Here is a 15984-nt window from a genome sequence, read left to right as displayed (position 1 = left end):
AGGGATGATGGTCAAAGACCACTTGTCTCTGGTGTCACCAAACACCTCAGCACGAAGTGGACCCTAGGTCCACCGTAATTCTTCTCCCATACTTACCTGACAGTCCACGGAGGCCTGTCTCTTCTCTAAAGAGAGAATGTGACCTTATCAGCCCCACATTAAGTGCCAAATTGGCCAGGTGGTCATGCAGTCCGTAAGTGTAGGGCCACAAGGGCCACTACTGCAGCCACATGGCTCAAAGACCACCACACTTCCACAGACTCACACAGTAAGGAAATGACAAGCTCCAAGGGATCCAGACAGCTTTCTACTCACAGAATAAAAGAAAGACCAGCATGGTGCCAGCTTCTCACATCCCTAGTTCCACAGAACGGCGCCGGGACACGCAGTATGGTGGTAGGTCACTGTGGGCTAAGGAGCCAACTCTAAACTACAGCCAAACAGTTGTTTTTAAATACTTTTTTAAAATGTTTATTTATTTTTGAGAAAGAGAGAGAGAGAAAGACAGGGCGTGAGTGGGGGAGGGATGGGGAGGCCGTGGGAGACACAGAATCCAAAGCAGGCTCCAGCCTCCGAGCTGTCAGCACAGAGCCTGACATGGGGCTCGAACTCACGAGCTGTGAGATCACGACCGGAGCCTAAGTCAGACGCTTAACTGCTTAACCGACCGAGCCACCCAGGTGCTTCTCCAGCCAAGCAGTTGTGCGGCCTACACTCTACGGGAGGAGGGGGCCCGGTGGCAAGCCCTGTACTCGACTGAAACTAGAAAGATGGGAAGGGGAATAGCCTCATGGCAGCCCCCCACATGGGAGCTGGGGAGGTTCCTCGCCCGGCTGCTTCTGTCCCCTTGCTCCAGGAGGAATCGGGCTCAAGTTTGACTCAAGTCAAACTCCTCAAGTTTCACCTACAAAACTTACATGGAGATGTGTAAAGTTGTAAAGGCTACCAGGGTGGGGCTGTTCCCCTACACTCCCGCCCCTTCTTGTCAGTACCCCTCAGACATGAGCTTGAGTCTGACTGCTCTCTAGCTTAGTTTTGCCTCTTCTTGGACTTGATAAAATGGAATCCTAAGAATGCACCCTTGCACATCTGCCTTCTTTACTCAACAGGTCTTTGAGATTTATCAATGTTGGTACATGCATCAGTGGTCTGCTTTTATTGCTAGAGACACATTTGGGTCATTTTCAGTTTATTCTGGTCCTAACCGCTCTCTCCTCAACTTCCATCACTCATATACTGGAATCTCGTGTTTCTTAGCCTGTTTTCTCCATTCTTTTTTCCTCTATATATCTCAGTTTAGACACCTTCTATTAATCTATCTTTGAATTCATGAATTCTGTCTTCTGGTGTGTCCAATCCCTTTGGTTGTGATTTTATCCTGCAGTCCTATGAGTCTCTATGAAACCCATCCAAGGAGCATGTAATCTCAGAGATGACAGTATTTGGTTCTACCTGCTCCTTGGGTTCTTTTTTTTTAATTAAAAAAAAAATTTTTAGAGTTTATTTATTTTGAAAGAAAGAAACAGAGAGAGAGAGAGAGAGAGAGAGAGAGGCAGAGAGCGAGCAGGGGAGGGGCAGAGAGGGAGAGAGAGAATCCCAAGCAGAGAGAATCTGAACTGTGACATCATGACCTGAGCCAAAACCAAGAGTCAGATGCTTAACTGACTGAGCCACCAAGGCGCCCGTCCTTCAATTCTTTTTTTTTTTTTTTTATGTTGAGAGAGAGACAGAGACAGAGACAGAGAGACAGAGCACTAGTGGGGCAGGGGTAGAGAAAGGGAGGCACAGAATCTGAAGCAGGCTCCAGGCTCTGAGCTGTCAGTACAGAGTCTGATGTGGGGCTCAAACTCACAAACCGTGAGATCATGACCTGAGCCGAATTCAGACACTTAACCGACTGAGCCAGCCAGGCGCCCCTCTTAAATAGACTCAACCCTGCTAAAATTCTTTATATTTGTGGCTATTTGCCTCTTTATCCAATTAACATATTAATCATAGTTGTTTTTAAATTCTCATCTGCCAAATCCAGTATCTGGATCATCTGTGGGTCTGCTTCTATTGTTTACTTTTTCTCCTGTTTATTGGTCCCATTTTCTACCCCCTTTTTTGCATGTTTCATACTTTTTGATTGTACGTTACATGTTGGGTATAAAAGAAGGGTAGACTGATGAACACTGAGTAATATATAGAATTGTTGAATCACCATATTGTACACCTGAAACTACTTTAATGCTACATGTTAACTATACTGGAATTAATTTTTTTTAATGTTTATTCATTTTTGAGAGACAGAGAGACAGAGCACAAGCAGGGGTGGGGCAGAGAGAGAGGGAGACATAGAATCCAAAGCAGGCTCCAGGCTCCAAGCTGTCAGCACAGAGCCCGACGCGGGGCTCAAACTCGTGAACCGTGAGATCATGACCTGAGCCACAATCAGATACCCAAGCACCTGAGCCACCCAGGTGCCCCTATACTGGAATTAAAATAAAAAATACAGGGGCGCCTGGGTGGCTTGGTCGGTTAAGCGTCCGACTTCGGCTCAGGTCATGATCTCACAGTCCGTGAGTTCGAGCCCCGCGTCGGGCTCTGTGCTGACAGCTCAGAGCCTGGAGCCTGTTTCAGATTCTGTGTCTCCCTCTCTCTCTGACCCTTCCCCGTTCATGCTCTGTCTCTGTCTCAAAAATAAATAAATGTAAAAAAATAATAATAAATAAATAAATAAATAAATGTTAAAAAAAATTTTAAAAATAAAAAATACATAACCTTAAAAAAATAAAAAAAGGGTAGGGACTTCAGACTATGTTATTCCTCTCCCCCACCCCAGGGGAGTCAGTCCCCTTGATGGAATCAAGCATTGAGCAGAGTTAGGGCACAGCTACAGTTCTGGTAAAACTCAATCCTCCTCTGGGCTGTCCCTGTCCCTTAGGAGTTGTCCTCTTGGATCTGGCGTTGAAAGCCTGGCCAGCCTGTATCTCTCTAGACCCTTGAATTCTCTTCAGAGATTTTGAGGTTAGCTCTTCAGCCTTCCAAACCACCCAGGCTCACAATCTGGCCAGTCTTGAGCGGGGAGGTGGTTAATATTCCAGCCCCCCCTCCCTCTAAGCACCGCGAGACTGTGGGGCCTGCCTTTCCAGCCCCCCCAGGCCCCTCTCAGCTGCCCGAAGTGCTCCAGACCTCAATAAACGTTCCGTGGGGGAAAACTGACTTTGCATTCCAGGCTCTTCCAGCGCCCCACCCAGGGCACAGTCCTTACAAGTACCAGAAACGGTTCGTTCCTCTTTCCCCAGTAGAGTCTCCCCGTTCAGGGCAATGCTGATCCTCAGAGAGGCCCCACATCAACGAGGCCCTCGGAGAAGAAAGCGACCGCCATCATCACTTCCCCCTGGAGGGGCTATTTCGTCCTTGATATTTTGCTCATGTGGTTCTTATTCCTTCCACCACGCCTCGGTCTCCCACAGGTGATGATTCTCATCTTACTTCCTCCTAGCTGTTGCAACGGGAACAGCGGCCTGCGGAGACCTACCACATCCTACCCAGGAGCAGAAATGCCTCGGTTCTGCTTTCTACCGCTTCCAATGGATAGAGTTTGACTTCTTAGTATTTTTCGTAATCACATCCTCCCTTGATTTCCTCTGGTTTACACAAGTTACCGTGCTTTTCTCACCTTTGAAGACCAAGGTCAACGCCTTTCTCACTTTCTGGAGGGTTGGCCGTTTTACCTCAAAGCTCTTGTTGCTTTGTTCTTTGGTGCTAGAGACCTTTCCTGGTTACTGTTTTCCAGTTTGTACTTTTTTGTCTTTCTTTTTTTTTAATTATTAAAAAAAAATTCTTTTAATGTTTATTTTTGAGAGAGACAGAGACCGAGTGTGAGCAGGAGAGGGGCAGAGAGAGAGAGGCAGACACAGAATGTGAAGCAGGCTCCAGGCTCCGAGCTGTCAGCACAGAGCCCGACGCGGGGCTCACGAAGTTTCAGATGATTTTATAGATTCCACGGGGGACTTTCTAGCATTAGAGGAGGAGGTGAGGGCTCCCGCTCTGCTACCTCGTCGCTCAGTAGAGTCGTCTTAGTAGATGAACTCCCTGGGAAGCATTTTCTTTCTCTTCAGTCACCCCAGTCTCCTTTCAGGGAAATTCACTTTGCCTGACTCCCCTGCCTGCATCACAGGGTCAGCTCCTTCCTAACATCAGCTGATGACTTTCAAACGTCAGTTGCCAGCCTCTGCTGCCATCTGGGCTTCTAGACTTCTATGTCACACCCACATCCCTGAGGAGGGAGCATGAGGCAAGCTGAGGGCAAAATACGGGCTGGCACTCGTCCCCCGCCAGGTGGAGGGTGGCGTATGTGATATTCCTCAAACACTCCCAGCTACCCAAGACCAAAGGAAAGGGGTTTAAGTGCTTGCCATGGCGATGTGGAAAACTAAGGCAAATGGAAAACGAAATTCCCTTACTGCCTACAGCCCATTGACAAGTCCTTGAAACCGGCAGAGTGACCTCCCTCTAGAAGCTCAGCTGTGTCGATGAGGACACTTTGCTGGGGGCAAAAGAGAATGTGAGTTTAACATTCAACCTCAGCCAAGGATCCTGTTAAGTCTACTTCCTTTATCTAAACCGCCCCAGGATATACGTTGGCAATCCTACTCCAAGCTTAAGGCCCCCAATATACATCTGAAGGGTCTCAGGACTCAGGTTTTATTAAATGATAATAAATGGCGTTTCCCTAGCAACAGCTAGCCCCTCAAGGCCCTGGAAACCTTGCTTCCAAAATTCCTTAGACTTACTCTATCCCTGACCCCCTCCCAACCAGTGCAGCTTTTCCTGCTCACGGGTCCTGTCCCTGTGCCTTAATAAAATCACCTATTTGCACCAAAGACATCTTCAGGAGTTCCTTGTTGGCCGTCGGCTCCGGACCCCATGAACCCCATCACCCCAAAACTTCATCATCCCCACAGGCCCTGCAAATGCAACGTCTCCAAACTACCCATTCTTTCCACAGCTCTGCTCCTCTGTCTGTGACTCTGTTTCAGGCAAGACGCTGCCCTGTGCCAGAAGCCTGTGCATCACCCGATCTCTCTCCCCGTTCCCCGTGTCTCACATCCAGTGGCGACCAGACCACGTCAGTTCTGCCCCGTCAACCCTGCCGGTCCTCCGCCTTCCCCACGGCCACAGCAGAGGCCAGCTACTCCTAAGACCTGCCCTCCAGAGGAGCGCACGTGCCGAGAGCATTCAATGGGCACAAGTGGTTTTATTATTTCCATCTGGAGAGGGAGCCCCGGGCAGGAGCGGGACTGCACAGCCCAGCGAACTACATGCATGCCCGCAGCATGGACGCCAGTGGCTCGGTCCAGGGCTTCGAGGAGCCATCCGGCAGTGTGGGCTGGACCGGGGAGGAGGTACGATGTTAACTGTCGAAGCCGCCGGCTTGAGAAGCAGGGCCGGCCTCACCGATGCCGCTTTCGGATGCTCTGCAGCTCCTGGTAGATGGCGCTGAAGCTGGGCCGCTGCCCGGGCTCGTAGGCCCAGCACTGCTCCATGAGCCTGAACACAGCGTCGGGGCACAGCTCGGGGCAGGGCAGGCGGCCACCTGTGGGGACAGGCACAGCACACGGGGTGCGAGGAACAGGCGTGAGGACCCCAGCAGCCCCCGGGGACACACCTTGAGCAATGGGAGTGGCCTAAGACTCACGGTTCTCGAGGCACCTGGGAGGCTCAGTTGGCTCAGATCATGATCTCACGATTCGTGAGTTCGAGCCCCGCATGGGGCTCACTGCTGTGAGCGCAGAACCCAGTTCTGATCCTCTGTCCCCCTCTCTCGCTGTCCCTCCCCCACTCATGCTCTCTCTCTCTCAAAAATAAATTAAAAAACATAAAAAAAAAAAAAAAAAAGCACTGTTCTTGAGTTTCCACTCTTCAAAGGCTCCAAGGACGGAGGGTCTAACCTCAGTCCCACTGTGTGCCAGTTGTGTGACCTCTGCAAGCCAGCTTTCTTTTTTTTTTCTTTTTACTTATTTATTTATTTTTTAAGTTTTATTCATTTATTTTGAGAGACAGACCGTGCGAGTGGGGAAGGGGGAGAGAGAGAGGGAGACAGTATCCCCAGCAGGCTCCGCACTGTCAGTGCAGAGCCAACGCAGGGCTGGAACCCAAGAAACCATGACATCATGACCTGGGCCGAAACTGAGAGGTGCTTAACTGACTGAGCCACCCAGGCGCCCCCGCAAGCCTATTTTTTTGTCTGTAAGAGGGACACATTAAGCCCTCCCTCCCATGGTATGAAGAGTAAATTAGACAGTGCTGGTCCCGCACACACGTGGCAGCCACAGGGTGATTCTCGCTCTGCCCCAGTGGGTGGCCCGGGGACCTGGAGGAACCCAGCCGCGGCCCGGAGAAGAGGGCGTGGCTCCGGAGCTGCCATCCCGCAGGGACGTCTTACCCTTTTCCACAAACTCGCGGGTCTGCTGATTGCTGAGGTTGGGGTAGGGGGAGGCGCCCAGGCTGAAGGTCTCCCACAGCAAGATGCCGAAGCTCCACACGTCGCTCTCAGAGGAGTAGCGGCCTGTGGGGAGGCGAGGCGTGGGTGGGCCGGCCACGTCTGCTCGCCAGAGTGAGGCCCCCTCCAGCCTGGCCCCCTGCCCCCGGCCGGAGGGAGGAAGGCCCAGATACCGTAGTTAAGAGCCTCGGGTGCCGTCCACTTCACCGGAACTTGTCTGAGGCCCCCTGAGGCCGCGTAGATCCCATCGGCTTCCTCCCGGGACATCCCGAAGTCACTGATCTTCAGGACGTTCTTCTCCGTCACCAGGCAGTTCCGAGCAGCTAGGTCCCTGGGCGAGGCAGGGCAGGGCCACTGAGCCGGGGCCCCGGCGGCACCTGCCCCCGTGCCCGGCCCCGCTCTAGGCACAGCCGTGAACCAAGCTGCTCCTCGCCCCGCGGCTCCTGCTCCACGAGGACGAGCCCACTCCACGCCTGGGGCAGGGGCCTGCCGTGAGGGGAGCGGCAGGGTGACAGCACGGCCTGCGCCAGGCGGGGGGCGCCCCTCACCCACCGGTGGATGCAGCACTTGCTCTCCAGGTACTCCATGCCCGCGGCCGCGTCGCCCACCATCTGCAGCAGCGTCTTCATCCGCAGGCGGGCTCCCTCCGTCCTCAGGAAGGTCAGGAAGTCGCCCCCTGGCGGTGGGCAGGGGAAGCCTGGGTGAGCCTCCGGCAGCCCCCCTCCTTGCGCCTCCACCCCGGCTTCCTCGGCTCACCCTGCACGAGCTCCATGACGATGTAGATGGGCTGCTTCTGGGTGCAGACGCCGATGAGACGCACGATGTTGGGGTGGCTGTACTGCTTCAGGATCCTGGAGGGCACTGCCGCTTAGGAGCCCGCCTCGGGGGCTGGCACGTTCACTTCCCCGAGCGCGGGAGCCCCCGAGCCCCAGGGAGACTGAGGGAGGGCGGGAGAGGGCAGCGGAATTGGAGAGCTTGGCCGCTGAGGCCAGCAGACCTGGAGATGTGACCTCGGGTGGTCACGGACACTGTGTGTGTGTGTGTGGGGGGGGGGGGGGTCCCATCTGCATGGGGGCGTGAGGATTAAACACTCCCATCGAAGTCCAAGTTTACCCCGTGCCATGCCCAGACGAACCCACTGCGTGCGGAATTATGGGATCGTTCTTTTACCACCTACTTTGCTTCCTGAAGAAACTTGGCCTTGATGTCAGGTGGGAGTGTCTCGCGACAAGATTTCACGGCCACCAGAGTGTTGTCGGCCCTCAGGCGTCCACTGAACACTTCGCCAAAGTTCCCCTGAAAGGGTCTCGAGTTCCTATCAGTCTTCCCTGGACCATCAGTCTTCCTCTTCCTCACTCCCGGGGACCTGTCCTCACCTCGTCCCCACCCACCCTGCACTCACTGTCCCCATGCTGAAGACCGCTCAGTCGTGCTCTCTAGGAGTTCTCCGCCTGGGTGGGGAACCCAGATGGCACACAGGGGACAGGCAGAGAAGGTTACCTCTGACTCGCCACATTCACCTAGCAGTGACCCAGAAAACCCAAAAATCACTTCCCGCTTGGGTTGAAAAAACATTCTGAGTTTTAAGAAACTGACTTTTTTCCTTAGCGTGTATTTTACAGCCCACGTAAACAAAGTATGTCTCCCCATGCACATAAGAGCGAGCTGAAGAGACAAGGGCCTGGGGGTGGTGGGAGGAGTTGAGGGCTGGAGGGTTCTGGTGGAAGGACCCCCCCCCCCCAAGGGAAGTTTCCAGGGTAGGTACTTTTCCCTCTGTTTCCTGTGGGATGGTGTGTGGTGATGGCCAGGTGGAGAATCAGGGGTCCAAGCTGGCACTCAGACTGAGGCAGGAAGACAGAAAGGTTCTCTGAGGCCAGGGTTTAGGGCTGACCTGGCCCGAGGTCCGGGAGAAAGCGATGCTAGAGGAGGGAGACACCAGACAACAGGAAGCTGGTAGAACACTCAACTCACCCGCCCGATCTGCTCACCCAACACCAGGTCCTCGTGGTTTAGCACCCACTTGTCCTGGGGGAGGGAGGAGTTGGGGGGGGGGCGAAGTCAGTGAGGGGAATGCATGCTGGGCCCTGCAAGGGACCGGACATCACCCCCCACCAACACAATGTCTTTCGTTTCTTGGCGCCTCAGTTTGTTGGTCTGAAAAATGGGGGCTGGGCGGTATTAGGATCACACTCAGATGACTCGGGAGATGAGGCGGGTGCCCTGACTAGGGGAACGTCAGTTGTGTGTGTCCCCCATGGAACGGAAGGGGCCTTGAGATTCCAAGCCTAGAGGGCGGCTGGCCCCCTGGCGAGTGCGGAATCACTTGGCACCGTGTCTGCAGACAGGACCCCGGGGAGCCCTCCGTGCTCTGACGCTGGCGGCACGGGCTCACCTTGGGCACAGCCCTGTTGAGGACAATACCGCTCTTCTTGGTGAGGGGCTGCTGGGAGCGCAGCAGGTGGTCGACGAGCAAGGGGATGCTCGCAAAGCCGTCTCCTTCCAGTCGGTAGAGGTTCTGCGGGGCAGGGGGGGGTGGGGGGGGGCGGGCGGCAAGGTCAACAGTCCCCACTGCTGAGGGGGCCTGAGCCCTGGGAGAGGAGGGACGGGAGGCAGGGCCGCCAGAAAAGGTGCTCTCTGATGCTGCGCCACAGGCCCGCAGCCCCTCCTTAGAGGATTTATGTGTCTGGCTTCTCGCAGGGACTGGGTGCGGTCGTTGGGGGGGGTGGGGAGCGGAGAGGGGTAGCGAGGCGGGGAAGGCTGGAGTCCAGGCCCCACTCACATCAGCGGACTGGATGATGAAGTGGCGGGGCTGGCCGTCCCACAGCACCGACAGCACATATTCCTGCTTGCCCTGGCTCTCGCGCACCAGAAAGTCCCCAGAGTGCGTCAACAGCTCAGCCACCTCTGCCCGTGGGAGGGCCCCGTGGTACCACAGCTGCTCGTGCAGGGGCTTCTGCACCTCTGGTACGAGCTGCAGGGGTGGAGGGAGCTGGCAGGGGCAGGGAAGGAACGAGGAAGGGTCACTCAGCCAGATTGTCAGGGGAGGCCGCCAGGACAGACAGGGGTCAGCCGGGGGTTGGGGGGGGGGGTCTCTCTCTCGTATATGCCCCTCATCCTCATGAACCACCTGTTGGCATTAGAGCCCCCGAAGCAAGCAAATGACTTTGGAGGCAGAGCAGGCTGCTTCTGATTCTGCGTCTCCTTCTCTCTCTGTCCCTCTCCCCCTCACGCTCTCTTTCTCTCAAAAACAAATAACGTTAAAAAAAAAAAAAAAAAAAAGCAGCCACCTCTGGGCAGAGCCTCCTCTCTAGGGCAACCCAGCGACTAACCCCAAACAGCCTGGTGGAAGGGGCTTAGGAAGTACATGCCTGAGACCCCGGCCGCCCCGTGGAGACGGGCAGAGGCTCCACTCACCGAGAACTTGGGGCGGAAGATTCCTGAGATGTGGCTCTTAAGGATCTCCAAGGTGGGTGTCCTTCCCCCTTCTCGCTCCTGCTCCTGGGGCCAGGGACAGACGTCAGCGGGTGGCCGGGCTTGGGGAGGGGGAGGGCAAACATGAGGAGCGCGCCCCGGGCGGGCAGGCGTGGCTGGCGGCGGCGGATGGCGGCGGGCGGCTCACCGAGGACGAAGTGGAGTGGCGGTCATCCTGCAGGAGCAGGACGGGCGGGGGCTCGCCAGGGCCCAGCTGCTCCAGCTTGGCCTGCAGCAGCTCCCGCTGGGCCTGCAGCTTGGCCTGGCTGCACAACGCCACCTGCAGCGCCTGCAGCGCCTCTTGCAACACCTGCTTCTTGGCCAGCAGCTGCACCCTGTGGGCGGGGCCAGGTGGGAGGCGGGAGAGAGGGGGCGGGGCTCAGCCTCTAGCCCAAGGCCAGGGGGGTGGAGGCGGGGGTGGGGAGGCTGCGTGGGCGAACCCACTCACCGCTCCCGGGGGTGGGTGTTCTGCTCCTCATTCTGGAGCTCGCGCTGCAGCTGAGCGACCGCTTCCTGCCGGCTGAGCACCGTCTGGGTGGCCACGGCCAGCTCATCCGTCACCGAGGTCAGCCTGTGCCCGGAGGAAGGGCCGTGTGAGAGCCGTGCCCCACGGAGGCATCCCCGCAGAGCCAAGCAAGCCTGGCTGCGGCTCCGCGGAGACGGCGTCCGCCCCTGGCCACCCCGGCCGGCCCGGCCCGGTGCCGGGCCACCACGCACGTGTGCTGCACGCTCTCCACGGTCAGCTCGTTCAGCTGCAGCTCCCCGGGCTCCAGCGGTTCTCCCTCCTCGAGAAGTGACTCGTCAAAGGTGACGCAGGGTGGGACGTCAGGTGTGGACCTTCAGGGGGACAGTGCCCCGTCAGTGAACGGGCCAGCGGCCCTGGTGCCCGGCGGAAGGAAGGAGGGGCTTACCCATACTGTCGCAGGAAGCCTTGGTACTCGGCCTCGGGCTGGATGCGGGCGACAGCTGCAGCCATCTCCAGGTGAATGGCCACCACCTCGTCCTGCACCAGGCTGCTGATCTCCAGGTACTCCTGCAGGATTTCCTTCCTGTCCCCAAACAGGAACGCTGGTCAGTGCGGCCTCAGGCTGGGTGAGGCCGGAAAGCTCGCCTGCCACACTGGGTTTAGAGTAGTCAGCCCTGGGGTTGACCCCTCCCTCCATCATTTACCAGCCAAATAACCACACACAAATGACTCAACGTCTCTTATCTTCGCCTCCCGATGTGGACACTGGGGACGCTGGGCGTTGTGACCCAACGAGAGCGCGTATGCACAGCGGGCGGTATACCGAAGCGCTCAGGGAATGCGAGCACAATCGTGTCTGTCCTGGGCAGCCAGCCCAACAGCTGCGGCTCTGGGGCTCCGGTACATGCACAGGCCATTGACGTGCCGCTGACCCGACATCTCCGTGTCTAGTTCCGGGACCTCCCCAGGGCTCTCGCCGCACGCAGCCATCCACCTGCTCGAACGTCTCGTTGGACGTCTCTTAGACACCCAAACTCCGTGAGCTGAAACACGAACTCCCATTCTTATCTCCTGAACCTGTTTCTCCCCTCCCTGTCCACGTAAGGTGGCGGAAACTCCATCTTCCAAGAGTCATCGTGCAGTCACCCTCGACTCACACCTCACTTCCAGTCCACCTTCAGGGTGCACCCGGGAACTTAGGGCTTCTCCCTTCCATCACTACTGCCCTGGCCCAGCGGCCACAGTCCGTGGTCTGCATGACCACAGCAGCCTCCGCCTCATCGCCCTGGCCCTGTTCAGGCGCCCCAAAGCCTATCCTTAAGACAGCAGAGCCAAAGTGCTCAAAACGGCCTGCTGGACCCCGTGTCACCCAGTAGCCCCCCCAACCCCTGGACCCATCTGGGCTGGCGTCCGGCTCTGCCCTCCCCTCACTCTGCCTAGGATGCGCTGGCTTCCTTGCTGCTCCTGGATTCCAGGCACTCTCCCACCTCAAGGCCTATGCACCTGCTCTTCCCTCTTTCTGGAATGGTCTTTCTCCAAACATCCCCCTGGTTCACTCCAGTACCCGAGGCTTTTCCAAAGCACTCTATGGAAAGCCGTCCGTCCTCCCAGCCCCCCAAACTCCTCTCCTTGTTTTATTTTTCTCCACAGCACTTATTGCCTCCACACACCATCCATCGTAGTGACTTTGTTTTCTCTCTCCAGTAACATGAATGATCCCAGAGGACAGACGTTTTTGGTCTCCGTTGGTCTCTGCTGCACCCCAGAGCCCAGAGCAGGGCTCCATACATTTAACCAAACCTTGCAATAAGGGATCCTGGAATAACGGCATCCGGATACGAGCTGACGGGCTCCAAACCTCAGCCCAGGGCCCACTCTCCCGTGGTGACGCGGCCACTGTCACCGGACGTGTTTCTGGACCCTGCCTCCGGGCCTGGCGGCAGGGCTTTCGGGCTGTGAAGGGGGCGGGCGGGCTGGGGTGTGGGCTTACAGGACGCATGCCATCTCCTGGTGCAGGTCCTGCAGCGACTGCAGCAGGCCGGGGAGCATGAGCTGGTGGTGGTGGTGGTGGTGCAGCTGCGCGGCCCGCACGCCCAGCACGTAGCGGTTGTGGTGAGCAAAGAGCTTCCACAGGCTGCGCACATACTTGTCCTTGGCCTTGTCGCGGTCTTTGTCTGCCGGGTGAGGAGAGGGGTCGTGGGTGACGGCCCAGAGGCCTGGGGACGCCCCCCTCCCTGGGCACCTGTGGATAGGTCAGGGCTGGCTCGGGGATCCCTCTCTTCCGGGAAGGGAAGCCGCGCACCTTTGCTGGCCTCCTGGTACTTGCGCCGGGCCTGGGCACTGTCCCGTGCCAGGGCTCGGTACTGGCTCTTCAGCTTCTCGATGTCCTGGTTGTGGGTCTGGGGAGAGAGGAGAGGCCGGTGTGGGGTGGCAGGTCCCCAGGGCACAGGAGATTCCTGCTGGAGGTGAAGCCCCGCACGGGCCCTGCAGTCTAGGCAGGAAGCACATCCAAGTCCTTCCTCTGGGAGGGGCCGGGAAGCTTCTGGAGCCCAGCCTCTGCCGCTGACATTAGGATGAGAGCACCTGGGTTAAGGACAGGCCCCTGGGGGAGGCAGAGAGGTGGGCCTGGCAGATTCCACCTGTCCCTCCTTGACCTAGAGGGGTGTCTGGGGGCAGGCAGGACCCGGCTGTGGGCACGTGTGGCCTGAGGAGTCCCGGCACAGAACTCCACCCTCAGAAGGGCCCGGTGCTGGGTCTGATGCTCTGTTGATGCTATCTCAAAATTCTTACTAATTTTTCGACAAGAAGCCCCGCGTTTCATTTTCATTTTGCACCGAGTCCAATAAATCACGTTCCTGGTGGCAGGAACAACGGATGGCCAAGACCAAAGTTCTTATCCCCAGCTCCCCTGTGTACGCACTGGGATCCTCTGGGTAAGTTCTATCCCTTTCCTCTAAACCTTAAGTTTCCCCGCCTGTAACAGCTTAAGGTCAAGACCAGATGAACCTTTTTCTTTAAGCAGTCTCTGTTGAAATCACTCAGCTCTGCCACTAGAGCCCTGTAACAGCCATAGGTAATGTGAAAACAAACCATCGGGCACGGCTGTGTTCCAGTAAAAGTACCTACACAAATGGGCCGACCGCTGAATTCAGTGTGCTTCTGGGGAGACGGTAGGTGGACACTGGCCACCAGGGGCCGCTGTGGGTCCACGGTAAGGCTGGGTTTGGCGCAGGTGGAAGGGGTGTGGCACCGCAGTGCTGACCGGCACACTGAATCAGGAGGCTGAAGCACCCACACAAATAGCTGCAATCACACAGCCTCCAGACCAGGAGCTGCGCAGGGTTCAAATGCGGACAGGCCGACTCTGCGGCCCTGGTCTTTAACCGCTGTGTCAGGGGGCCACCCTGCTCCCTGTGGTGTCTCTGGTGCCTTGGGAGGAGCCCACCTAGGCCAAGGGCAGACAGATTAGCCCTGATTCCCCTTGCTGTCTCCCAGACCCCAGAGCCAGCCGGCGCAGGGCAAGAGGTGGGTCACAGATCCCGTGTGCCTGGGAGGTGGTGGCTGGATGGCCCACCCTTACTCCCGGCCCTTTGCTCGGGCATGTGGTCAGGTAACAGAAGATGCACAGAGAGGCCTTGTTGCAGGCCAGCCCAAATGCAGGGAGGAGGGACGGAAGCTGGGGTAGGCCTGTGGTCAGGGACTTCCACTTCCCCAGTGAATCCAGGGCGTCCTGCGTGCAAAACCGGCCCTTGTAGCCTCAAACTCTGGGCGGTGCACACTCAGGGCCACGCACGCACCTTGGTGAGCTCCTGCTGGAGCTGCTGCCACTGCTCGCTGTAGGTCTTGCGTAGCTGCTGCCGCTCCCGGATCAGCAGGCCCAGCTTACTCAGGGGCCCTGAGTTCAGATCCTCCGCATGCTGCCTCAGCAACCGGCTCAGGCCCTCCGTCTGGCTGGTGATCTCGGCCCAGGACTAGGACACGGGGTGGGCGAGACAGGGAGCTAGGGGACAATGGCTCCCAAGCCTGGGCCTGCCCGATTCTCCAACCCTCCCCAGTGGGCTCGGGGAAAGGAAGGGGGCAGGCAGACATAAGGGACACCCGTGGGGATTTCTCCGTCGAAGGCGGGAAGGGGGTGAGGAGAACTAGGGTTCCACGGAACCCCACCTGGCTGATGGGGCTATAGGGGCCCATGCCCCGGCCTCCGCCGTCCTGCAGCGACATGTGGTGCAGCAGCCCTGCATATTCCCTGTCACTCTTGACCCGCTGGGCCATCCACTTTCTCATGCCCTCCAGCAACCGCAGCTCAGCCTCCTGCATCTGCTGTACTGCCCCATGGCCTTGGGGGCTGCACAGCTCGGAAGAGAAGCCCATAGTGCCGTCCTGGGGACAGAGAGAGGAGAGGGCCCACCACGGGGTAAGGCAGCGGCTGGAGATGGAGGGGTGGGGCGGAGGGGCTGGGGGCTGCTGGGGGAAGAGGAGCTGCAGACACACAGGAGGTGGGGTGCTCTCCGGCTGAAATGCAGCCATAGGTACAAAATGGCAACTTGGCCTGAGACCGGCCCTCATTGCTTCCTGTGTCTCGGGCCAAGGCCTGGCGCCAGGGGTCCCCTCCCTCCCCAGGCCCTTCTACCCAGCGCCCTTCCCAGGGGCTCCGTGAGCTGGGGGAGGGGGGCATCAGGGGTGGGGGTGGGGGTGGAGGAGCTTCAGGCAGCCACGGTCTGAGCCCTGCCGGTACCCCTGCCCCTCCACCAGGTCCCACCCGGTCCGGCGTCCCCCGTCCCCGAACCCCTGGCTGGGCCCTGCCCCACCACCCCACCGCGCGCCCGCGCCGGCACCGGCCCAACACCCCCCCGAGCCTCAGGGCAGGAGTTACCGCGCGGGCAGCTGCTCCGGGGCTGCCGAGGACGCCTCAGGGGGACGACTCCGGGCCCGGGCGACCCTGGCCAGTTCCTGATTCGGCTTCCTCCTGCCGCGGTTTCAGTCGGCCGGCCGGGGCGGGCCCGCGAGGGGAAGGGGCGGGCGGGAGGGCCGGCGCCCCCGACGCCTGCCGGCCCCCCTGCCCAGCGCGCCACTGCGGCCGCGGAAACGGAAGGGAGGAGGGGGCCGGGGAAGAATGGCCGCGGAGAGCCGCCTGCCGGCGCCCCCTCGGGGCCTGGGCAGCGCCCGGGAGCCCGGGGAAGCGGCCGGTGCGCGGTGGGGGCCTGGCGCGCGGCCAGGGCGGCCCAGAGGGGAAGGGGGAGGCCTGGGCCGGGCCTCCCCACCCCATCGGATTCCCCAAGGAGAGTTCAGGCGCCAGCCTCCATTTGAATAAAATTTCCAAGTAAATATCCGCGAGGAGAGGCCTCCTTTTCGGGGCACAGGTCCTGGTGAAACCACTCCCCTAGCCCAGAGAGGGGGGCAGGGGTCTTGTCCAGAGGGGAGCCTGGCGGGAGAGGGGGGGGGGAGGTTGCCAGGGGTTGCTCCACTGGAGCTGGAGAGTGGACAGGTATGGAGCTTCCTGAGCCCAACAGGGGCCAGCAGAAGCAATCTATCTGGGTTCAGTCAGGCCCCACCGGAG

At 58.4% G+C, this 15984-nt stretch overlaps 1 protein-coding gene across 2 annotated transcripts; it reads right to left on the bottom strand.

Annotated features, from left to right (window-relative positions):
- Positions 1–5225: 5225 nt before the first annotated feature.
- FES (FES proto-oncogene, tyrosine kinase) lies at positions 5226–15630 on the bottom strand. 2 transcript variants are annotated; one of them, XM_045452284.1, is made up of 19 exons: positions 15301–15630; positions 14592–14807; positions 14225–14398; positions 12730–12826; positions 12418–12601; positions 10873–11010; positions 10679–10798; positions 10410–10532; positions 10110–10296; positions 9905–9988; positions 9270–9479; positions 8883–9005; positions 8462–8515; positions 7668–7786; positions 7247–7341; positions 7043–7166; positions 6664–6821; positions 6434–6556; positions 5226–5584 (listed from the first exon to the last, which is right to left on the bottom strand). In XM_045452284.1, exons 2-19 carry the CDS (start codon positions 14796–14798, stop codon positions 5442–5444), a joined length of 2463 nt encoding a protein of 820 aa, XP_045308240.1. In that variant the 5' UTR covers positions 14799–14807; positions 15301–15630; the 3' UTR covers positions 5226–5441. The 2 variants fall into 2 exon arrangements, with proteins under 2 accessions (XP_045308240.1, XP_045308242.1); XM_045452286.1 differs by lacking the exon at positions 8883–9005 and having other exon boundaries at positions 15301–15593.
- Positions 15631–15984: the final 354 nt, after the last annotated feature.

Source organism: Leopardus geoffroyi, chromosome B3 (genome assembly GCF_018350155.1).
Source record: "Leopardus geoffroyi isolate Oge1 chromosome B3, O.geoffroyi_Oge1_pat1.0, whole genome shotgun sequence".
NCBI classification, from domain to species: domain Eukaryota; kingdom Metazoa; phylum Chordata; class Mammalia; order Carnivora; family Felidae; genus Leopardus; species Leopardus geoffroyi.
This window is presented reverse-complemented; position numbering and strand designations above follow the sequence as displayed.

Coding starts and splice junctions, on each gene's coding strand:
- FES (XM_045452284.1), bottom strand. CDS start 14,798: ATGGGCTTCTCTTCCGAGCTGTGCAGCCCCCAAGGCCATGGGGCAGTA. Junction 14,399..14,591: donor CCTATAGCCCCATCAGCCAG/GTGGGGTTCCGT, acceptor CCCGTGTCCTAG/TCCTGGGCCGAGATCACCAG. Junction 7,342..7,667: donor AAGTTTCTTCAGGAAGCAAA/GTAGGTGGTAAA, acceptor AGTGCCCTCCAG/GATCCTGAAGCAGTACAGCC.